Source organism: Punica granatum, chromosome 6, assembly GCF_007655135.1.
Source record: "Punica granatum isolate Tunisia-2019 chromosome 6, ASM765513v2, whole genome shotgun sequence".
Classification (NCBI taxonomy): Eukaryota; Viridiplantae; Streptophyta; class Magnoliopsida; order Myrtales; family Lythraceae; genus Punica; species Punica granatum.
Window position 1 is genome coordinate 228,091 of NC_045132.1, and position 24,263 is coordinate 252,353.

General features: G+C 40.7%; 2 protein-coding genes and 1 long non-coding RNA gene across 3 annotated transcripts; 2 read left to right on the forward strand and 1 right to left on the reverse strand.

Annotated features, from left to right (window-relative positions):
* The first annotated feature begins 1,559 nt into the window (after nucleotides 1-1,559).
* On the forward strand, nucleotides 1,560-5,221 carry LOC116212411 (probable magnesium transporter NIPA6). Its single transcript, XM_031547011.1, has 9 exons — nucleotides 1,560-2,099; nucleotides 2,354-2,410; nucleotides 2,585-2,675; nucleotides 2,794-2,954; nucleotides 3,062-3,189; nucleotides 3,301-3,438; nucleotides 3,654-3,746; nucleotides 3,850-3,967; nucleotides 4,752-5,221. The coding sequence occupies exons 1-9, from the start codon at nucleotides 1,979-1,981 to the stop codon at nucleotides 4,880-4,882; spliced, it is 1,038 nt and encodes a 345-aa protein (XP_031402871.1). The 5' UTR covers nucleotides 1,560-1,978; the 3' UTR covers nucleotides 4,883-5,221.
* A 9,370-nt stretch (nucleotides 5,222-14,591) lies between these two features.
* LOC116211787 (ammonium transporter 3 member 1-like) lies at nucleotides 14,592-16,752 on the forward strand. The gene is made up of 3 exons (XM_031546302.1): nucleotides 14,592-15,364; nucleotides 15,552-15,837; nucleotides 15,973-16,752. Exons 1-3 carry the CDS (start codon nucleotides 14,696-14,698, stop codon nucleotides 16,500-16,502), a joined length of 1,485 nt encoding a protein of 494 aa, XP_031402162.1. The 5' UTR covers nucleotides 14,592-14,695; the 3' UTR covers nucleotides 16,503-16,752.
* Nucleotides 16,753-18,054: 1,302 nt separating this feature from the next.
* LOC116210471 lies at nucleotides 18,055-20,552 on the reverse strand. The gene is made up of 3 exons (XR_004157505.1): nucleotides 19,163-20,552; nucleotides 19,020-19,091; nucleotides 18,055-18,790 (listed from the first exon to the last, which is right to left on the reverse strand). It is a non-coding gene; the product is annotated as an uncharacterized LOC116210471 (long non-coding RNA).
* Between the last annotated feature and the right edge of the window lie 3,711 nt (nucleotides 20,553-24,263).

The window sequence follows — 24,263 nt, forward strand, 5'->3', positions numbered from 1 at the left end:
TCGCCTCTACCTTCCGATTCTCTGCAACCAAACGTCGTGCTCGAGTGGACCAATCACTCTGCGCTTCCCGCATTTCTCTCCTCCGTGTTTTCTTTATTCTGGAGCTGTTCGATTGAATGTAAGTTCGTCGCCATCGTGTTCGGGAGTTTCTGGTGCTTGTGATTTTGATATTGAACTACGCACGATGGTTATCTGATCATACTTCAGTCTATGCTTGCGCTTGTGCGGCGGTCACTATGTCTCGCTTATCCGTTCTTTACGGCGATTGCAGTTTAAAAGTAGTTAAAAAACTACCAACCGACTATGAATTATCCCTATATGAATTGAGGAGGTTTCGAGAGGGAAAGGGAAAGAGGAGAGTGGAATCCATTTTAGGGGGGGAGGGAATTAGGGTTTCAGGGGGTTGGAGGTTGATTTTGGGTGGGTTTTACTTCCATCGATCGTTGGGTCGAGTTTGGAGCTTTCGGGTCTTTCTTGGGAACCAAGTAGAATCACGGGTTTTCGGGTAATCTGGTCGGTCCAATGTGCCATGTCAGCAAACTAATGGCCACATCGCCAAAACGGACGGCGCTAACGCCACGTAGGCGGGACGTTAACGGCGGTTGATGGATAGGACCGTTACTGTTACTTTTTTCAAACATTTAGGACCATTGCTGACACTTTTTTCAAACCATTAGGACTTGATTTTCCGTTTTGAAAGTTTTAGGACTCAATGTCAAAAAATGGCAAAGTTTTAGGACCAATAGTGTCATTTTCCCGTTTATTAAAATGGGTTATATATGAGGCCGAAGATTTAAAAATAAATAAAATAACGAAGTTAAATAAATAAAATGAAGTTAAGTTTGAGTTAATTTAATTTAGTTTGATTTGAGAAGATGATGATAAAAATAATAGGTAAAAGTATATGAGAGAATTTGAAAAAGAAGATAAAAAAGTAGTGATTGTGTTGTTGAATTGAGAAAAAAAATTAAATAGTTGAGATAATTTAATATTAAAAATTAATTTATATACTATATAAGAAAAAATGTAAAAGAAAATTTTTAAAAAAGATAATGATTGTATTGTTAAATTGAAAAAAATAAAAAAGTTATATTTAAGTTAAGTAAGATTAATTGTTGCGTTTGGTTTTAAAGTTGAGTTGAGTTAAGTTTTAGTTTTAGTTAGTTTGTCATGATTGTGTTGTTGAATCATGAGAAAAAATGTGAAAAAAGTAATGAATAGTTGAGAGAAAGTAATAATTGTATTGTTAAATTGTGGAAAAAGTAATGAATAGTCGAGAGAAAATAATGATTGTATTGTTGAATTATAGAAAAAGTAATAAATAGTTGAGATAATTTAGTATTAAAAATTGAATTGAATGATTAAAAAAATTAAAGAAAAAGAGAAAATTAATAATTATGTTGAATTAAAGGTAAGTAAAATTAAAAATAGAGTAAAATTAAAATTATGTTGTAAAATCAAAGAGATTATTTCTCATCAAATATAGCAACTAATGCATATTTTGCGTGCTTACGCGGGCATGGAAGAGGAAAGGAAGAGGAGAGAAGAGAAGTCAACGGGAGACCGAAGTCGATGGCCTCCGAAGTGGAATGGCAGGTGGGACGGGAAAGAAAGGAGGGGGAAGGAGAAAGAGCTGAAGGAAGCAGCAAAACACCTCAAAAGCAACCTTCGCCATTGTCATTGTCGTCGATTTGCCCCTTTCTTCTCTCTTCCCACCCGGCTCTCTCTCTCTCTATAGCCCTAATTGAACAGTGCTCCTTTTTGCCCCCTGAGCTGGGGCCGGCCTATCCCTCCCAACGTAAAAAGGGGCGGCATTTGAGATCATAAGCCCCCGCATTGTCGATTTACGTCGGGCATCATCGTCAAGATTGAAGCTTGAGAGCTTGACACAGAAAGAGAGAGAGAGAGAGAGAGCGAGATTCATATATATGAGTTTGGATGTATCGATATAGCTGGGAGAGGGAGATAGAAGAGACAGATGTACTCGAGCAATCTAAAAGGGTTTATACTGGCGGTGACCTCGAGCGCCTTCATTGGCTCCAGCTTCATCATCAAGAAGAAGGGCCTCCGCCGTGCCGGCTCCAATGGTCCCCGTGCTAGTATGCCCACCCCGCCTCCTTTCTCTTGTCATCTTGATTGCCTACTCTCATTCATAGTTGGGCGGGGGAAAAAAAGATAATTAAAATAGGAACTCTTTTACTTCAGTTGGGTTCACATACAGCAAAATACTGGTTAAGTATCTAGCTTTGGTGGGCAATGACAGAAGTTAATGCCTTCTGATTCTTTAATTGGCTGCTTAAGATGATGGAGCAGGGTATGAATTTATGGGTTTTAATTTGGTTGATTTGTTAAGGTGTCGGAGGATACGGTTACCTCCTGGAGCCGTTGTGGTGGATTGGCATGATTACTAGTAAGTCCTCATGTACCCGTCCTCTTATTCTTCTGTTGCTATGTCAGCTCTGTCTATGCGTAACTTCTGCTGCTATTAAGCTCAAACTGTTGCTGTTTATATTTCCGAAGAAAGAATAGCAGGGTAGTCGAATACCTAAATGTCTTGTGACTTATTGTTCGGAAATATTGGCAGTGATTGTAGGTGAAATAGCAAATTTTGTAGCTTACATTTATGCCCCGGCTGTGCTCGTGACTCCACTTGGTGCATTGAGTATTATTGTTAGGTAAGTTGTTATCTGACTTGATGGACTTTAATCCTCTCATCTCTTACTAAAAAAAAAAGAGGAAATCAAAGCTGCTTTGTAATGGATTCTGGTTTTCCTTGTGGATGGGAACGCGCAGTGCTGTTTTAGCACATTTCTTGCTGGATGAGAAACTGCAGAGGATGGGGATGTTGGGCTGCCTTCTGTGCATAGTGGGCTCAACAATCATTGTGCTCCATGCACCTGAAGAGCGTTCTCTTGATTCCGTCGAAGAAATATGGGACTTGGCAACTCAACCAGGTCTGCATGTACTCTTTTGTTGTGTTATTTGGCATGTGCAAGACTGCAAACACCATTTTCCCTCTCATTCTGTTTGGATTCTTAGCTTTCTTTGTCGGTTCTTGCAGCGTTTCTTTTGTACATGGCCTCAGTTGTAGCAGTAGCTTCAGTACTCATCTTCTACTGCGCTCCTCGATATGGCCAAACTAACATATTGGTGTATATAGGAATATGCTCTAGTTCTGGCTCCTTAACGGTGAGATGGTCTTTTTGTGTCTAAAATACTCTATGAGAATAGCTGGCGGCTTGGTTGTTGGCTTTTGTGGTTTTACATTTTTGTGTTGATTTACGACTTGTTCTCTTGCAGGTTATGGGTATTAAAGCCATTGGAATTGCTATTAAACTCACGTTAGAGGGCTCAAATCAGGCTGTATATTTTCAGACATGGGTGTTTGCTATGGTTGCAATTACTTGTATCATCATTCAATTAAATTACTTAAACATGGTTAGTTACTATTACTTTGTGCTTCGTGTTGCAAGAGAATTGGTTTCCCAGAAATCTCTCTGGATATTGTCTCTTCTTTGTTTTAATTCTCATCATTGTTTACCTCGGAGGATTGATATCATGCAGATTTCAGAATGTCAACTGGTGACTAATGCATGCTTAGTGCAAGTATTTGTATTACAGGCTTACACACAGTGATTTGAATATGACTGCAGGCATTAGACACCTTCAACACGGCCCTCGTTTCTCCGATCTATTATGCTATGTTCACAGCTTTTACAATCTTGGCCAGCGCAATAATGTTTAAGGTAATAAGAATGCATGCAGGGTTCTGTTCTTTTCATTTTGTTGTCTCCTCCATCCATGGATAATATAGAGGAGGAATCCTAAGTGCTTTCCTGATTTCTGAAGGATTATTCTGGTCAAAGTGCAAGCACCATAGCATCGGAGCTTTGTGGATTCATCATTGTATTATCTGGTACTGCTGTATTGCACAGCACGAGAGAGCCAGAGTCTCCTCTCATTACAGGTATTCCTCTTTAGCGTATCTCTTGGCTTAGTAGCACAATAGATCTTCTACTATTATACAGTACTTAAGAAACAAGACGGGGTGTGTGAAGAGTCTTTAACACCTAGCTTGAATGTCCCTCATAGATTGTGATGGGTCCCCGTGCAATCAACATTAGCGACTGTTTTTGGTGCAAAGGAGGCCTAGGCGAGAAAATCATTTAATCGATCGAATCGATTTAGAACTCATGGTATTTTAATATCTGCTATGCTCTAAGAATGAGAGATGGTTCCGATTTTCAAATCATGGAAGGCTGGTTCATTTTGAGTATAATGGATGTTAAAAACTAATTGAGTGCATGTATTCAGATTCCAAAGAGAACGAAAAAAGATGCACTATTCAGCTTTAGTGGGTCCGGCTGATTTGGTGTAGGAGTCACTAGTCATGTCCATTGATCAGGACCAGTTGGAAAAAAGATGGAATGCCTGGACTGGATCATTAACAGCAGATCCCCACTTGGTCCTACAACTCCACACCGATCTTGGTCTAAACACCAATCCTAGGCAGTATTCGCAGTAGATTTAGTCTTGAAAACTAGATCCTAGCATTGGTGTCATTAGTGGTGAGTTTCTCTTTAAAGCCGTCTTTGTGGGCTATCCTCAAGCGGAACTTTTGTCTCTGTTGGTGTAATTCTGGTTAGGGCTCAGGATATGTTTCTGAATTGTGTGATTTAGACCCATCCAGAAATGAGAGAGATATCAAAACACAAAACATGGATTGATGAATTTAATCTGAAATATGGCAGATCTATACACTCCATTATCGCCGAAAGTGTCATGGTACATCCAAGGCAATGGAGAAGTCTGGAAGCAGAAGGACGAAGATGGGTCATCCCCAACTTTCGTAACAATCCTTCGGCACGACTACTTCAAATAACCGGGAGATGCTTGGTAGAGAATTGTGGAGGGATCTTGGGGTGGGGTTCACTTCATTCAAGGATTCGTAACCGATTCTACTGTAACTAAGATCCGATGTTTTTTGGTAACGGAGAAGTACAGCCCTGCTATCTCCGAGTACTCCAGGTTGATTGTTGGTTCCAGTAAATAGCTGGTTTGTGCCTTTCTCATTACAGTCGTCTGCTGTTTTTTCTCGGTTTGCTACATCTTATTCATTTTGGACACAAGTCCTGATCAAGGGTGGCCTCATATGGTCTGGACTTTGTACCCCGTGTAATTCGATTCATTTTAACCATATGAAATACATATTTGTCTCGTATATGACTCATTGATGACGACGAGTTTGGTTGGCGGGTCCTATAGAGGAACGCAATGAAATAGATAAATGAGAAAATTCTGAATGACGATCTCATGAAATTCTTTGGTTGAAAAAAAAAGAAAGAAAGAAAGAAAAAGAAATTCAGACGATTGTTGCTGTTTGATAATTTCTAAAAAGACAGAATTGAATGAATTGAATGCTAAATCCAAATTGGTTATCCAATCATACTGATGTAACGATAAAAAATGAATTATTAATTAGGTATATTGTGTATTGATTTGAAAATGACTTACATTTGTTTTTCTTAAATTTCTTCGAATTCTGTTTAAGAATACTAATGTTAAGATTTCTCGAGTTTAAGAATATTAATGTTAAGAATGCTAATTTCTTCATATTCTGTTTAAAAATATTAAACTCCTTTTTTTTTTCAGTCATATAAAAAGAGTTTAATATTCTGTCGATACAGATACAGCTAGAATTGCACAAGACAAGCAGAAAAGGCTTATCAAATCAGACGAAGAAATTATTTTCGGCCATCATGTACGACTTGATAGTTACATAAAACAAAAAGAAAATATTGATTATTATTGACATTTTTTCCAGAAACAAAGAATAATTCCAGGTGAAATTGTTTATTGGAGCGTCGGTTCAATTCTTATAATTGGCCTGTATTAAACGAATGAAACCAATGAATATTGTATATAGTCTATTGCTATCGATATGTCTTCATGTTAGCATCAACTATTGCAAAACGGATTAATTAATAGTGTGAATTGAAAGCAACAATTCAAATAAATATGACATTCCAAGTTAGTGCCCTTGATTAATCATCATCCTCAAGCCAACACATTAATTTAGAAGCCGCTCGTTTTCTTAATTCATACATATTAATTTTCCTCCTCATATCCTAATTATATCTATATAATTTATCTTTTCTTAAGAATATTAGGTTTTTATTTTGACTAGACATATGCTCGTGCTATGCACGGGATTTGTTAGATTGATGAAAATTTGTTTTCTACTTGTAATCAAAACATTTTTGAGAAAGTTCATATTATAGGATACATCGTATTCCCTTTTTTTTTTCCTCCCATTCTTACTTATATTATGAAAATATTCTATAGTGAAAAATAAAAAATATGTACATACACGTGGTGTAATTGATGAGAAGATGAGGGAGAATGAGAGAGAAATTGGGGGAGTGGAGAAAAGCAAGAGAGAAGTCGGTGGTTATTGTCACAAATTTATAATCTTGTCATCAATTTAGCGCTATAAATTAAACTATGCATAATATGAGTATTTTTTTGGGTGTGTATTATGATATTCAGAAACTCAATGTATATTGACTCATCTCATTCGAGCCGGATTTTCTCAATAAAAAGTAAAACTCTCCATATTATGGATTTTATCCACCCATAAGATTTAAACTCGAGATCTTACTTAAAGAGAACGACGCTAAATCGCTTAACTGGTTGTACCAACTTGTTGGTAAACATGAGTATTCTGAGGATGCATGTGAAAGTGAGACAATGGTTTTTTCGACCAAGAGAAATTGCACATTTATTCCCAATTTAAAAAGAAAGCATAAATTGGAAGAGAAAAAGTTATTATAATTAGAGCAAAAAGAAGTTTATGTAAGCAACTTTGGCCTCAACCTTTAAAATTTTTCACGTTACCCTCCTGACCTTAAAAAAATAAATACTCACTTTGTTTTCTCCTGTCGATTTTTCAGCACATATCTCACATATATGACTCATTTTGGCTGAAAAAATTAACCGAAGGAGGCAAAGTGTATTTTTTTGAAGGTCGGGGACACCATGCAAAATTCTAAGGTTGAGGGCAAAGGTTATCAACCCAAAGCTTGAAGCAAATTGCTGTTTAGTCTTGTCATTAATTGTGAGGCGATATTCCACTAAAAAAAAGAGAAAAAAGAAAGAGGAAAATAATTATTCGAGATATTCCAGTTCCTCGTTTTGTCCAAACGGGGGAAGATTCGGTTCTTAAAGTCCAGTGGAATCTACCAAAAAGAAAAAAAAATCCTTTGAAATCTTCTATATATGTATATATGTTCATAGGCACGTCATTCACTCGAAGTTCCTATGCGATTTCATTAGCCATTGATTAATTAATTAATTACAGGTGAGGGGCCCTTAATCTTATGGGATGCGCCAACTACATATATCGCCCTAGCTACGATTACCGGGTCATATGATTATTTGCATGCATGCATGTGAATTATATTATCGGTGTTCCATAAGTTCCACACGCATGCATGTAGTCTCTCTTAAAACATAAGAGCATCGGGCATGATATATATATATATATATATATATATATATATATAAGTCATGGCAACTTTCAAATTAAAAATGATATGTATATCAACAATGTTGTCAGAATCGCGATTCTAACTAGAATCGGTTGAGAATCGTAGAATCGTAAATCGTAAGATTCTACTTGTAATTAAAAAAAATAACATATATATGTATGTATGTATTATACTTTCCTGAGTGGTCATGAGCAGAAAAGATCAATCATTGTTCATTTAAATAAAGATCATAAATCAACAAACTAATAATAAGTCATAAAAGCACAAGACATTGTTACAAATCCAACCAAATGAGATCGTTTGCCAGGTAAAAATATGAATGCGCAAATAAATGAGTGAAAACAAACTCGAGTTTACTATTAATAGAGAAGATTAGCATGAATATTTGTCATTATGGCTTACCATGTACAGATAATGTATTTTAGTCATATATAGATAGCTTCCATACTTAGAACTAGTTTACATACTTAGAATTTTGTACAACGCTATTTATTCTAATGGTTTTCACCTCACACAGTAAGTGAGGATTCAACCAATACACTGTCATTTCTTCATGGTATCAGAGCTTTAATATGGATAACTCCGATTAGCTCATTTGCTTCCGCTTTACTCTACTCTTTCTCTTCTTCTCCAATTAGTGACCATGGTTGGTACCGCATCCTCACTTGTTTCTTCCTTTTCATCCTCACCCCCCATTATTCAGACACCAACCACTATTCCAACAATTCCAATCAAGCTCAATGGCCAAAATTATCTATACTGGAGAGGTGTCATGACACCTTTGCTGGCTACCTACGGTATGCTAGATCATGTTGAGGGTCGAGCCACCGCCTCGAGCAAGACAAGTGCTAGAGCAGATGGTGTCCAAGTCACTAATCATGACTACCTAAGATGGGAGTCAAGATACAACTTCGCCCTCACCTGTGTCATGCTGGCAGTCACCGAGGCAATTAGGGTGACTATTCTCACTGCTAAAACATCTCATGAGGCATGGACATCTCTGGAACGGGCTTTTGTTAATCAGACAGCTACACAAGAGGATTTGCTCGATCAACAATGGCGTGATTTGAAGAAAGGCTCCAAATTGATGGCTGCATTTATCAATTCGGTGAAGGAACATGTTTTGAGGTATGCTCAAATCGGGAAGCCCAAGACCACGACTGAGATTAATCGCCGGATTTACACCGGGCTCAGTCCCGAATGGGAACCCATAGTGCTTGCTCAATCCGAATGCATGCTCACCATTAGCACGGATGAGTTTCAATCGCTGCTTGTTGGACATGAAGAGTGGCGTCTGTATGCAGCCACCCATGGAGCTCAGACGGTAAACTCGGCTTCCTCTGCTGCCGCTCCTCTCTCCGGGATCCTCGGTGCTCCTCCAATTGAAGCTCACAATGTTGATGGCCGAAACAATCAAAACGGCAGCAACAAAGGTAAAAGTAAGGGAGGAAAAGGAAATGGAAAAGGATGAGGCTCGGGCTCTTTCGGGGGTTCGTCTGATCCCTAATTAGGGATCGGGTGGAGATGAAAGGTTAAGCGGGTCGGGTTAAGTCAGTTCGGGTGAGACCCACCCATGTGTCCGCCCAATCACTCATGGGCCTTATTTCGGTGGTTGGCCCAGTCCAATTGCTCCCTCCGCCCGTGGGTCCTTTTCTCTTGGGCCGAATCAGCAGCTCGGTCCAATACAACATTTTAGGCCCGGTTTTTCTATTGTCTGTTAGATTTGCAATCGAGTTGGTCACATCGCGCCATTCTGTCAGTTCTCTGGGCCTCAAGTTCATCTGGCCTATGGATCCTCGCCGGCACTTTATGATCTAGACTGTTATATGGACTCAGGAGCCACACATCACGTGACGTCAGATATTTCTAATCTCAGTGTTCGTGATGATAATCAAAGTTCTGATCATCTTTTTGTGGGTGATGGTAAATCTCTCCCAGTTTTAGCCTCTGGTTCTTCTACCATCAAACTTCCTTCACGGCCTTTACATCTGAATCACATACTTTATGCTCCTGCTATTTCCAAAAATCTCATTTCCATTTCCAAATTTGCCAAAGATAATACTTGTTTCTTTGAGTTTCACCCAAACTGTTTCATTGTGAAGGATCGTCATACACGCCAAGAGCTTTTGCGTGGCCCAGTTAAAGATGGACTCTACCATTTCCACCTGAGAAGCAGGCGCATTGACCGTCCTCAAGCTCATCTCTTTGTGTCCGGGTCTAGTGTCTTATGGCATCAACGCCTTGGGCACTCATCCTTTCCCATAATTCGTCGTGCTTTACGTACTTATTGTTCTCTTAATAATGATCAAGTTGGTCATATTTGTTCTGCTTGTCAGGAAGGAAAATTAATAAATAACTCTTTTCCACTAACTTTTCATACAAGCACATCTCCTTTTGAGCTTGTTCATACTGATATTTGGGGTCCTGCACCAATCATTTTGCATACTGGTCATCATTATTATATTCACTTCCTTGATGATTACAGTAAATACTCCTGGTTTTACATTCTTAAATCTCGATCTGATGCACTTAGTGTCTTTCGAGCATTTCGTCTTCAAATTGAGAATCTTCATGGACATCGAATCAAGTATTTTCAATCAGATGGTGCAAAAGAGTTTCTCTCTACAAATTTTCTGTCTGAATTGCAGAACAACGGTATCTTTCACCATATCTCATGCCCTCATGTTCCTCAACAAAACGGCTTTGCTGAACGCAAACACCGTCATATCGTTGATATGAGACTCACATTACTTTTTCACTCTTCCATTCCACCTAAATTTTGGGATTTTGCCTTCGAAACAACAATATACCTTATTAACAGGTTACCTACGAAATCTCTTGGTTTCAAATCTCCTTTCGAGGAACTGCATGGTAGTCCACCTGATTACTCTAATTTACGAGTGTTTGGGTGTCTCTGTTATCCTTACTTTCGACCTTACACACATCATAAGTTAGAACCTTGATCTCAGCCATATGTCTTCCTTGGATATCTTTACTATTATCAAGGGTATCGATGTTTGAATCCTCTCACTGGTCTCATCTTCCTATCCACTCAAATTGTTTTCCATGAACATTCCTTTCTTTTCAGGACAGGTGGCCCTATCTCAGTGGATGCCAGTCGGTCCTCTTCTGGCCCCGCACTTGCTACTGGTATGTCTATCCCCTCCTCTTCAAGTAACACTTTCACTTATATTCCCATTCCTACATCTGTTCTATGCCATTTCATGAGCCTAGTGGTCCTGCCACCCTACCTCTTGAGTTGCATGTTCCAGCTTTTGAAATTCATGACCAATCCACTGAGTCTGGAGTTCCGACTGAGGATACTGTGGGTAACGATGTTGTACCTGCTCCTCAGAATACTCACAGGATGATGACACGGTCTAAAGATGGTACTCTGCCTCCTCCTCGGTTTACTATATCTCGCCATCATTCTGCTTTCTCTATTTTCGCTGCCTTGCAGGAACCTCAGACTTTTGCATGGGCTCGTAAACACTCTGCTTGGCGGGCAGCAATAGAAGAAGAATATATGGCATTACTCCATAATCATACCTGGGATCTTGTCCCACCATCTCCTGCTCAAAATGTAGTTGGCTGCAAATGGGTTTATCGCATTAAATAGAAGGCCGATGGTACCATCGATCGCTATAAGGCTCAATTGGTGGCAAAGGGTTTTAATCAGAGAGAAGGAGTAGACTATTCAGAGACATTTAGTCCAGTCATCAAGTCGGTTACCATTCGGACAGTTCTCTCTATTGTTGTCTCCTCTCAGTGGCCGATTCGACAATTGGATGTGAAGAATGCGTTCATTCATGGGCATCTCACTGAGGAGGTTTATATGTCTCAACCTCCCTGCTTCATCAATGCTTCTCGTCCTAATCATGTTTGTCGACTCCGTCAATCTCTGTATGGACTCAAGCAAGCTCCCCGAGCCTGGATCCAGCGTCTCAACACCTATCTTCAGAGAGGTTTTCAGATTCCAAAGCTTATCCCTCGCTGTTTATTCTCCGAGGACCTAATTATCTTATATATCTTCTCGTCTATGTTGATGATATCATCCTAACGGGAACCCCAAGTGCTCCTTTTCATTCCATAATTACTGCATTACAACATGAATTTGCCATGAAGGACCTCGGTCCTCTTCACTTCTTTCTTGGGATAGAGGCTCGCACTGATGATACTGGACTCTATCTCACACAGTCCAAGTATATTCATGATATCCTAACTCGCACTTCTATGCTGGAGTGCAAGCCTATCAGCTCTCCGGTCTCCTCAAGATCCCGACTTTCTCTTCATAATGGGGATCCTTTTGAGGATCCTTCTCTCTATAGGAGTGTGGTCGGCAGCCTTTAGTATCTCTCGCTCATCAGATCTGACATTGCCTATGCGGTAAATCAGGTTTGTCAATTTATGCACTGTCCAACTACTGCTCACTGGATGGCGGTGAAACATATCCTATGATATCTCAAGAGTACAATTACCTACAGTCTTCATATTCGTTCAGGTTCTATCTCATTTATTCATGGTTTTTCTGATGTTGATTGGGCCGGTAACCCTAATGATCGTCGATCTGTCAGTGGCTTGTTGTTTTTTGCTCCAATCCCGTCTCTTAGAGCTCCAAAGAGCAGAGGATAGTCACCCGATCGAGTACTGAATCTGAGTACAAGAGTCTCGCCAATGCCACTACTGAGATTCTATGGCTCCAGTCTATACTTCAGGAACTCGGGGTTTCACAGTGTCACCCTCCGACTCTTTGGTATGACAATATCTCTGTGATTTATCTTACGGCGAATCCCATAGTTCATGCTCGGACCAAGAACGTTGAGATTGACTATCACTTTGCGCGGGAGCGTTTCATGCACAAGCAACTATATGTTCGCTTCATTAATTCCGATGATCAGCTAGCTGATGCACTCACTAAAGGCTTATCTTTTTCTCGCTTTGCCGACATCCACTCCAAGCTTCACGTGGCGAAGTTCCCGTTCGACTTGCGGGGGAGTAGTAAAGAAGATTAGCATGAATATATGTCATTATGGCTTACCATGTACAGATCATGTATTTTAGTCATGTATAGATAGCTTCCATACTTAGAACTAGTTTACATACTTAGAATTCTGTACAACGCTATTTATTCTAATGGATTTCACATTACACAGTGAGTGAGGATTCAGCCAATACACTGTCCTTTCTTCAACTATCTTCTTTCCCTAAGATCTATAAGCACCTACAGGTTTCTTCAAACTACTCGACTAAGGTCCATAAGCAAAAGGCCACAAGGCAACTAGCTCTACCTCATCAATATCAAATCTCATGTCAGAGATAATAGAAGTTACATTGAACTTTACACTCCTATGATTCCCTTCCGTTGGTGGCATGTCTGGAGGATGTGCAGCCAAAATATCTATGCCAAGGGCATTTACATTTGGCTACAAGCATTACTTGAGGCATAAAATAAGTATGATAGCCACAAAGGTTGCTACAAGTTATGACATTCGGAATCGCTTAGAAAATTATGCATACCTTCACATATCAGGAGTGATCGCGTTTGGTCCACGTGAAGAGAAGGAAGCGGTCACAGGAGCAGCAGGATCTGGGACAATTTCGCTCTTCAATATCTGTCATTGAGGATTTCTACACAATTCCAGCCAGAGATTATTCAGTCGGTATATAAGAAAGAAAATGCTTTAAAGGATGTAGGAATGTTCACGAAATTAGTCACCTTGTAGAAATCGTAGTAGGACACGAGTTTTTCAAAGGCGGAGTCATTTAGACCCACAATGGGAAGTGGGAAAACAAAAGGCAGTATCGAGTCTCGAGGGCTTCATGATGATCCCACTAGCATTATAAGTTGTACAGTCGGCAACCACAATTCTATCTGCCCCTTCGTACATCAAGATTTTCTCGGAAACTTTCTGCATATCGAAACAAATTGGGAGGCAAGCCCTATAATAACGGCAAAGGGGGGAAGAAAAAAAAAGGTTGGGCTGCTATGGGCTGGGCTTAGGCCCTATTTTGGGATGAAACGAGAATCTTGGCCCGACTTTGGGTTGAAACCAGAATCGTAGAATCGACTCGATTCTACTGCTGCATTTGGTTTCAAAGTAAGATTTTAAAATCAGATTTTGATTTTGAAAAAGAGTGGTATAAATGGGTTCCACCCTTTGACTTTGTATGAGTTATTTTGTTTTGTTGTGGAAAAAGAATGGTATAAATGAGGCCCACCCTTTGACTTTGTATAAGTTATTTGTTTTGTTGTGGATAGAATTAGGTTAAAGTAAGATTTTAAAATCCTACTATGAAACCAAACAAGCCATACGATTCTCCTCCTAATTCGGCCATGATCCTACCTTCCTGACTCATGCCATGGAATTGGAATCGCTAGCCACCTCTCGAATGTAGAATCGTATGATTCTATGATTCAAGTTGCGATTCTCACAACCATGTATATCAGCACAGCTTTGTTCAACTCCTAGCTTATTCACATATTATTTTAAGTACCATATAAAGGGAGAAAAAATTGTACGTAAAATTATACATATATATTGTTAGCTTAAATATATCAATTAAGTCAATTAGTTCGATGAGGGCAAATTATTTTTTGGTGGAGTTAGCTTGGTGGAGTTGCCTTCGCGTCACGGGTTCAATTCTCCCCCGTGCAACTACAATTTTCCTAAGTTAAGAATCATGTATGTTGTCAGAAACGTCTATTTACTAGCGCAGTCTTTCCGTGTTACCATCAATACTACTCCACCTTATTAAGACTTGAATCACAGTTGTTTCTTTCTTTTTCATCCTTAAAATTGGTCGAATGTTGTACGGCGACTTGCAATTTTTACTTTTATTTTATGGTAAGTCGTCCAATTTTTAAATTTGTGATTTATGGGCAGGAGTTTCCATTTAAATACATTGCATGGCAAATTCAATCCTAGTAATTTTCTTTTTTTATTCAATATTTAACAGTAATATATCAATCACATTAATGTAAATATAAGTTATCGAACATTGTTCATTTCTATTCATCACCTCCCAAGCTAAACCCCCGCCCAAACCTTGCCGCCCCATTCATATCATCAAATCCCTGCAGTTACCTAGTTCCAAAACAGACACACTACACTACTTCTTGATCGAGCGAGAGATTGAGAAATTAAATGGCTGCAGCTGCTCCACCGCCGAACCCGGTGCCGGTGGCCTACCAGGCATGGACATCAGCAGCGGTTCCTGACTGGCTGAACAAAGGGGACAACGCATGGCAACTAATATCAGCCACCCTGGTCGGGCTGCAGAGCATGCCGGGACTGGTGATCCTGTACGGCAGCATCGTGAAGAAGAAGTGGGCCGTGAACTCGGCCTTCATGGCCCTCTATGCCTTCTCTGCCGTGGTCATCTGCTGGGTGTCCTGGGCCTACAAGATGTCCTTTGGGGACAAGCTCCTCCCCTTCTGGGGCAAGGCCGACCTTGCCCTAGGCCAGAAGTTTCTCATTAAGCAGGCCGCCCTGCCCGAGACTACCCACTACCACCACGACGGGTCCGTGGAGACACCAATGGTGAATCCGTACTTCCCCATGGCATCCATGGTGTGGTTCCAGTGCGTGTTTGCAGCCATAGCAGTGATATTGCTAGCTGGATCGGTGCTTGGCAGGATGAATATAAAGGCATGGATGATGTTTGTACCGTTATGGCTCACCTTCTCCTACACTGTCGGGGCGTTCAGCCTGTGGGGCGGAGGCTTCCTCTTCCATTGGGGCGTCATGGACTACTCCGGGGGTTACGTCATCCACCTTTCCTCTGGGATTGCCGGCTTGACTGCTACTTACTGGGTACATACTTGCTTTACTAATTTGTCCTACTTTGATGTAACTTAATTATTAAAAAATCGACTAGATTGGTTCTTTTGATTTGCGAACTTGACATGTATGTATGTATACATTATATGGGACGATGATCAATCACACGGGACGGCCGGCTCCAATAAGTATGGGATTTTATGTATATATATATATATAGGTGGGGCCGAGGTCAGCAAAGGACAGGGAGAGGTTTCCACCCAACAACGTGCTGTTGACGTTGGCAGGGGCAGGGTTGCTGTGGATGGGATGGGCTGGGTTCAACGGCGGAGACCCTTACACCGCCAACATTGATGCTTCAATGGCCATCCTGAACACCAACATATGCGCGGCAACAAGCCTTCTGGTATGGACTTGGCTCGATGTCTTATTCTTCAAGAAACCTTCCGTCGTCGGAGCTGTCCAAGGAATGATCACTGGCCTTGTCTGCATCACTCCCGGTGCAGGTACGTATACTACACATACACTCTCTCCTAGTCCTGGCTCTCTCCCTCTCTCTCTCTCTCTCTATATATATAAGCAAATAATTTTATTACCTCCATACATATGTTATATATTTATATGCATGTATATATATATAGGGCTTGTTCAGGGGTGGGCTGCTATTATCATGGGAATCCTATCGGGAAGTGTCCCGTGGTTCACTATGATGGTCGTGCACAAGAGGTGGTCCCTTCTTCAGAAAATCGATGACACCCTCGGAGTCTTCCACACTCACGCCGTCGCCGGCTACCTGGGAGGTATCCTCACGGGCTTGTTTGCTGAGCCTGAGCTGTGTGCCCTCTTCCTGCCGGTCACCAACTCCAGAGGAGGCGTCTATGGTAGATCAGGCAGGGTGCAGATCGCGAAACAGCTGGCCGGCGGCGCATTTATCATTGGGTGGAACATCGTGGTCACGTCCATCATCTGTGTGGTGATAGGCTTGGTGATGCCACTAAGGATGCCCGACGAGCAACTGCTCATCGGGGATGATGCCGTGCACGGTGAGGAAGCATATGCACTGTGGGGTGATGGGGAGTTATATGATTCAACCAAGCATGAAGCTTACACGGATGATACCAGCTTGCATCCCCGTCTGGCGGCAACCAGCGGTGCTACTCAGATTGTCTAAGGGAGGTGATATATAGATATAATAGCTAGAACTATAATTTATATATGGTCAAAAAAGAACTAGAATTCATATATGATCATACAAATCCGTATTCCATTCAAGGGCAATCAGGGATATGTACATATATTGTGTTCTCGTGATCAATAATGTTCTAATTAAGCTGGGGAGAAGCGTGTGGTGTGAATAGTGGCTGCCTTGATCCAATAGGGGTTGGCACATTTTATATTTATAATCTCAAGAATACAGAGTGATTTTGCATTTATACATGGTATGGACATCACCTAACTATGGCAAGAATCTCCGAAATATATTATAATACACCCCTCAATCTATTAGAGGCGTAGACACATTACCATAATGGGATTGCAACAATGAAACAGAGAGATTCTTGGTGAATATATCCACTAGTTGAGAAGATGTGAGAACGTAGCGAACAAGTATGTCTCCTCATTGAATCCGTTCTCAAATGAAGTGGTAGTCTACAACAATGTGCTTCAATCGTTGTTGTTGAATCGGATTGACAGCCACATACGTGGCAGTAATGTTGTCACAACACGCTATGATTGGGCTCAGTGAGTGAAGCCCTATATCAAGAATTAGTTGTGGAAGCCACAAGGTTTCAACAACTACATAGGCAAGAGCTCAATATTCGGCTTTAGTTGAGTTTTTGGACACCGTAGGTTGCTTTTTAGACCGTCGGGAAATCAGATTTGGGCCAACAAAAGTGGCATATCCAGTTGTGGACTGACAAGTGTTTGGACACTCAACCCAATCTGCATTAGTCTAGGCGGTGATTTGAAGATTAGAAGACTGACGAAGACAAAGCCCATGTGACACTATAAAAATTTAGCCCCATAGAGACAACATTTGAGCCAGACAACTTCGTCCCCACACATTATAGAGACGATATTTTCTATCTCAATTGCTTCGTCTCCAAAGTCCCCATTGCAAAATTTGGGATGGAAAATTTTGTCTCATGATGCGTAATGACGGACTTTTTGAGATGGAAATTGCCATCTCTTTATTTGAGACGGACATTTCCGTCTTGACCATCATCTATGACATTGAGGGCACACATACGGAACAAACCGTCTCAACAAGTAGAGATAGAAATTCCTGTCTCGATTCCCGTCTCTTGTGAGACGGAATTTGATACGAAGTTTTATGTATCAAATTAGAGATGAGAAAATTCCTCTCAACTTCCGACTCTATAGAGACGAGAAGGGAGACAGCTTTTACCATCCCTAACTTTAAGACAAAAATTTCCGTCTATGTTTTTGTCTCTAGAGGGATGGATAGATAGACGGAGTTTCTTGTCTCTAACTTCGAGACTGAAATTTCCGTCTCTGTTTCCGTCTCTAGAAGGGTGGAAAGATACGGAGTTTTCTGTCTCTAACAAGAGATGGAAATTCTCAATCTCACTTCCGCCTCTGGTATGAGAAAAATGAGATGGGATTAGCCGTCTCTATCTAGAAATTGAAAGAGAAAAATAGAAACAAATTAAATGCATAATGTACCATAATCAAAAGCTGAACTGACAACAAATCCAGACATTCATAACCAACAATCTACATGCGTCCAACATATTCCACATGAATTAGTTCTTCCACAAAATGAAACAAGACAGTAAAAACCATCCACATGTCCGATATACCTAACACCATCGCAAACCATAGCATATCACTATTTCTAATAAACTAAAAGTCGAATGGAACACGCCTAATGGCCATCATCACCATCATCAGTGTCACCAACACCATCATCATCAGTATCACTTACACTATCTTCATCCTCATCGCTATCATTGTCGGCTTGAGAATCGTGCAGGGGGATCCCCTTGGAGTCACCAGGCATTATTGGTGTCTCAGATGAATGCTGCTTTTTCTTTGACCTGCCCAAATGTTTTGCTAGATTGGCAAACATCTTCTTTTGTTCGTCCAAGAGTTTCAGAGTCGACTTGTTGCTCCTTCTGAGCTTCTTCAGCTCTCACCATCATTAGGTTTCTCTCGTGCTCTACCTGCACTAGCATGGTCGCATTAAGCTCATCGACCGTCCTCCTCATATTATCGATTTCCTCCTCAAATTAATGGGAGGAGCCGGCGAGGTCACTTGCAAGACCGGATGAGGGTAAGTCGGCGAGGTAGCTCAACCCAAAAATACGACCATTCTTGTTCCGGCCCCCCAGCTACCATAGCCAACATTTTCACCTCCGTGAGCTGGGTGGTGGGAATGCAATTCCCGTCATCATCAAGAACCCCTTGGTTTTCTCGGATCTTCTCAAACTCATCCTACAAAATTGACAGAATTTTATGTATTGGCAACATTCGAAATACCCATTTCAAAATTCAAATATCAAATTCATTTATACTCATAACAAACATGCATGGTGGGCCTCAAATATTTCCATCCGCTTAGTGTCCGAATCCTTTCAAAGGCAATGCATGCACAACTACGTATAACATGATATACGTGGCTATGATTGGTGGAAAACATACAGTGAAATTTCCTGTTGCATACTTTGAAATATAAGCCACCTGATTGTGATATTTGAAACAGAGTCTCATGCTATTAAAAGAATCGCCAATCTTCCTGCATTCAGAAACAGAGTTTTAGCTTAGCTAAATATCGAAACCTTTAGTAAATGACAACTTAATAATTACCTCTTCAGCTGTCCATTCTTGCCCGCTTCGTAGAATGCCTAGTACTGGTAAGGCCACCAGTCTCCCAACACAGTCCAATATAGGTGGTATTGTAATTTTATTTTTCAGATATACGTAGCAATCAGCCCCAACTAGTAGACGAACAGAGCAAGAGACTGAGCCAGAGCTAATAAGCTCACACAGGGACAAAACGTGCATTCGCATGTCACTATCATACCCATTCACACGGTGCGGACATATTGTCCTATTAGCTCCACCAGTAGAGCAGGCGCATAGTGTAGTTGCAATTAGCAAGTAAACATTTACAGATCATTGAGATTGCATGATGTACTTAACCGGGCATAGGTCGTGGTTTCTGGACTCACGGAGTCGCCATGTCCCCCTGCCACACGACATGACAAGCCGTGTCGGGCACCTGAAAGCAAAGTTTACGTGCACTCTGCACTTTCACAGAATCAATTGAAGAAGCTGATGAAGACGCAAAGATGAAGACAAGATGAGAGGTTGCGTTTAGGGCCAAGCATCTGCGAATTGGATAGCCCGAAGCAGATTTTGGAGGATCATATTGACAGTTAAATAGGCGAAGGACAAGAAATCGAAAACCCAAAGGCTCAAAAAAAGAAGATGAGTGTGAGTAGAAAAGGAGGAACAAGAGTGAGAAGGAAAAAAAAAGGGGGAATATAGATCGATAAGAGGAATACAAAATGGGACGTGTTTTATGCGCAGAAGCGAAGTCATGCATACAATTCTTCCCCCATTTAAAGTTGCAGATAATCACTTTTACTTGCATGCTTAAGCACACCAATACCAAGACATATCATATTATTCATCTTGTTGAGCCTGAAAGGAGCGAAAAAGATCGACTGTCTTTGGTGAAAAAAAAGATAACCTAGAAAGCTTGAGATTTGAATCCAAAACCAGCTAAAAACTCGAGCGGTGTTGACTAGGCAGAGCTCGTGGTTTCTGACTCACGACCTCACCATGGCTCCCCCCCCAACAAAACGACATGACAACCGCCTGGGGTGTGGGATTGTTTCGGTCACTTGAAATCTTATGTGGACATTGCACTTTCATTTCATAGAATGAAGTGAAGAAGCTGACAAAAACATGAAGAAGGAGAAGAAGAAGAAGAAGAAGAAGAAGAAGAAGAAGAGATAAGTGGTTGTGCATTTAAGGTAAGGCATCTGCAACTTGGTTCGTCTGAAGCAAATTTTAGAGCCTCACTGATAGCCAAATAAGGAAAGGACGAAATATCAAAAATCTAGGGGCGCCAAAACGAAGATAGAGGATCAATTTAACCAAAAAAAAACAGAGAGAGAGAGAACGAAGATAGAGGATCATGAGAAGAAATGAGGGAGGAGAGAGAGAGAGGAAGTGGAACATAGATAAATGAGAGGAAAAGGAAATGGGATGCCTGTGCAGAAGTGAAGTAAAAGCCATACTAGTGATCAATCTTTCTAAGGTTTAAGAAAATCACTTCTATTTACATGCCAAGCTGAAGGAGTAAATCAATCATCATTGCCTAACCACACCAATGTCAAGACATATCTTATATATTTTTCATCATCCTACTTATATATTAAATACTATTATCTACCTTGCTGAGAGAAGAATAGGAAACCTTGAGATTTGGATAATAATAATAAAAAAAAAAAAAAAAAACGAGCCAAAACTCGAGCTGTGTTTAAACTTACAACAACAAGATGCATAGTGCTTCTCCACAGAGAGACAACGTCATCCGCTTAAGTATGTTGACAATCAAGCGAAACCCATCATCTCAAGATTTAAAGAAAACTGTCACACTACAGAAAAATAGTACAGTGCGACATTTTCAGAAGCGTTGCTAAATAGTGTCAACCATGGTGATTGTGGCGGCTTCCAGCAAGCATACCATATGGCCGTCCCTAAATGTGGTCCTTTGGCGTCCACTATTGAAAAGCGTCGCCCTCGGGAAACCTGTCCCAGCTCTTCCTATCGTTGCAAAGGTTGAGCTTTAGGCTGAAAGAGCTCAGGAGGAACAGTTACATGGTGTTATTTCCGGAGTAGGAGTCTTGTGTTAAGGAGGAAGAGGAGGACAGAGAGGAAGCAGGGGAGATGAAGTCTACTAATTTGGGGGATGTTGAAGCTGCGGGTAAAAAGTGGTGGGGTGGATTTGATGTCTTCTACGAAAGGTACTGAAAGCGGATGCTGTTCTTTGAATCGAATGAGCACTCGGCAACTTAATGAAGCTGGATTCGGGACTCCTTTGACTTCACCACCAAGATCTGCTTCTAAGAACCTCGCATAGCCTCTTCGCTGCTTTTCCTTGAAGAAGATAGAAGAATCTAATGATGAAACCGAGAACTTGCAACAGGTGGAGAATGAAACTCATCAAGATATCGAGACAACGTACTTGGCTTCACATGTGCCTGACATGGGAGGCACTCCATTGCCAGTTCACCCAGTTGAGTCAAAAGCTATCGCCCCAGCCAGAGAATCCACTCAACAGCTTCAGCAGTTTCAGGTTCTACTCCAGAGGTTAATTGAAAACCATTTGAGCAAGGTCTCGGGACAGAAAGTTGTGCGTGTATCTTGACCAAGATTGCTACGGGTTCCATTTCTTGAAAATGGACAAGAAACGGGCAGGAAAGAGCCCGTATATGTGTTCGGGAATCAGAAGCATGCCACTTCTACCCAGAGCAACAGGTCCAGTCTTCTCCGGAGAAGAAAGTGGTGAAGTTGAAAGAACTTAAGAAGAGAAAAGGCTGGAAGAAGAAATCCTGGCCTCAGAGGTACAAGGATGCGCAGTTGTTGTTTGGCTTGATCGACATGAAGATCCTCTCACGAGTGCTCAAGATGGAAAGGATCACGAACGAGCAATTGTCTGGTGCGAGAAGAAGATGAAGAAACTGGAGGTATTGTCAGCAGGTCATGGGAAGCTGCTGCAGAGGGATCCCTCTCCTGTTTATTCCCTTGTTGCTTCGATCCTAACGTGATATGAAATGTCAGTGGGCACCCTTAGATTTTTGTACTGTGTGTATGGGGTCCCAATTGATGCTTTTTTATGCCTACTTTGGAAAATCAACTGATGTTTTATCATAAACAAAAACATGTTGAGCTTTAAACGATGCTATGTGGGGTCACCTAATGACTGACATAGACTGTTTTTTCCTGTAATGATTATAATCTCCATATATATGAAGAGATTGTAATTGTAATGGAACCTCCAACACTGGGAAATCAACCGATGTTTTATCAAAAACAAAAACATGTTGAGCTTCAGACTATGCTATGTGGCGTCACCCAATGACTGACATAGACTGTTTTTCCTGTAATGATCATAATCTCCATTATATAAATAGATTGTAATTGCCACGGAACCTCCAACACTGGAAAATCAACCGATGTTTTATCAACAACAAAAACACGGTGAGCTTTGGACGATGCCATGTGGGGTCACCCAATGACTGACATGGACTGTTTTTCCTGTAATGACCGTAACCTCCATATTATAAATAGGATGTAATCGTAATGGAACCTCCAACCAACACAATGCTTACTCATCTTCCTCAACCCGAGGACAAGATTATTCAAATTGAAGAAGTAACAAAAGGAGGTCAAAAAAGACATGACAATCCATCAGAAGCAAAACGACAGGAATCCTCCCAGCCATTTGGAACTGTAAAAAACTATTATGTACCGGTCGACAATGAAAATTAAAAGCGACAAGAGGCTAGCTAGAATACAGGTCGATCCTGGCAGGGATATTTACTCGATATGCTGAAAAGGGATAGAGAAAACAAAAGTCAATCGCCAATATATGTATAAATATAGATCAGTAACCTCCGTCAACAAAAACAGAACCATGCTCAAGAAATTAAAAAAAAAAATGATACTGAAACGGTATATATGCCCCTGAAGACCATATAACTTTATTTTCCTCCTTGTTGAATACTGCCACTCTGAGTAGCATAAGTAAGCTGCAAAACCCACCAAAAGCATTTACCTCAAAGGAATCACCCATATGCAGTTCATGCATCAGGCCGGAACAAGCATACATAAATTAATAGATTGGTAGTATAAGAATGGCATGGAATGGAGGGTAATATATATATATATATATATATATATATATATGTATGTATGTATATATAAGAATGGCATGGAGTGGACATTAACATATAGAAATAATGGCATAGATTGGATGATAGCATAGAAGAATTGCTTCACAGAGCAGTCAGATCGGCATTTGTAAGTAAGCATAAAGTTATATATAGGCTGATGGATAGCCTGTTCAAATCTAAACTGAACGCATTCTGTAACGCTCAGATGATAATAGAAAGAAAGACAGCTTCAGAGGAAATTGCTTATGTCAAGCAAAAGCATTTGCAAATATGATTCATTAGGTTTGATGAGTCTAATGCGTACTAAACAGTTTTCCATAAAATGAAAACAACTAACCATGTTTATGCCTTTAGATCTCTAGTACTACTAGGAGAGTGTTTACCGAGATGAGATGGCCCCTACATCCCTGTCCCTGCCCGAGATTCTCAGCTGCAGCACTGACAGTCTCTCCATCGCTCTGAGGCTGATGATATTGCAGTTTGGGATTGACGAGCACAGGTGAACTTTTAATTTCATTGAGCAGCCCCTGCCCGAGCTCTAGCTTTGGCAGTAAAACATTTGCCAAAAGTATAATCTCGCTCTACTCGACATAACTAGCTTAGTCTATTTGAACTAAACTGAGTTCAGCATGGTTTCACTTGGTTTGGTTGGTGATGAAGGGGAAAACTACTTGGGATCCTTTTTTTTTTTTCTCTTGACTATTGAGCATTGCTTCTGCTGCTGTTGAAAGAGCGAGCTAGTTGCTAAATGTGTTGTGTAATTGTTGATATAATAAATCGACCATGCAGATATTATTTGAACTGTCCCAGAATATGGTTTGGAGGATCTGCGGAGCTGTGCTCTTTAGAATTGATCAGCTCTCATATATATGCTGCTCTGATCGACTCATATTATGGAATTATCTTGTTCCTTCCTCGGGTTGGTTGAGCGAGCAAGACGAATATGTACCACCATACGTGAGAGTACTAATTAACTAGGGTGTGATCATATATATTAT

Coding starts and splice junctions, on each gene's coding strand:
- LOC116212411 (XM_031547011.1), top strand. CDS start 1,979: ATGTACTCGAGCAATCTAAAAGGGTTTATACTGGCGGTGACCTCGAGC. Junction 2,411..2,584: donor GTGGATTGGCATGATTACTA/GTAAGTCCTCAT, acceptor AAATATTGGCAG/TGATTGTAGGTGAAATAGCA. Junction 3,190..3,300: donor CTAGTTCTGGCTCCTTAACG/GTGAGATGGTCT, acceptor GTTCTCTTGCAG/GTTATGGGTATTAAAGCCAT.
- LOC116211787 (XM_031546302.1), top strand. CDS start 14,696: ATGGCTGCAGCTGCTCCACCGCCGAACCCGGTGCCGGTGGCCTACCAG. Junction 15,365..15,551: donor GCTTGACTGCTACTTACTGG/GTACATACTTGC, acceptor ATATATATATAG/GTGGGGCCGAGGTCAGCAAA. Junction 15,838..15,972: donor CTGCATCACTCCCGGTGCAG/GTACGTATACTA, acceptor ATATATATATAG/GGCTTGTTCAGGGGTGGGCT.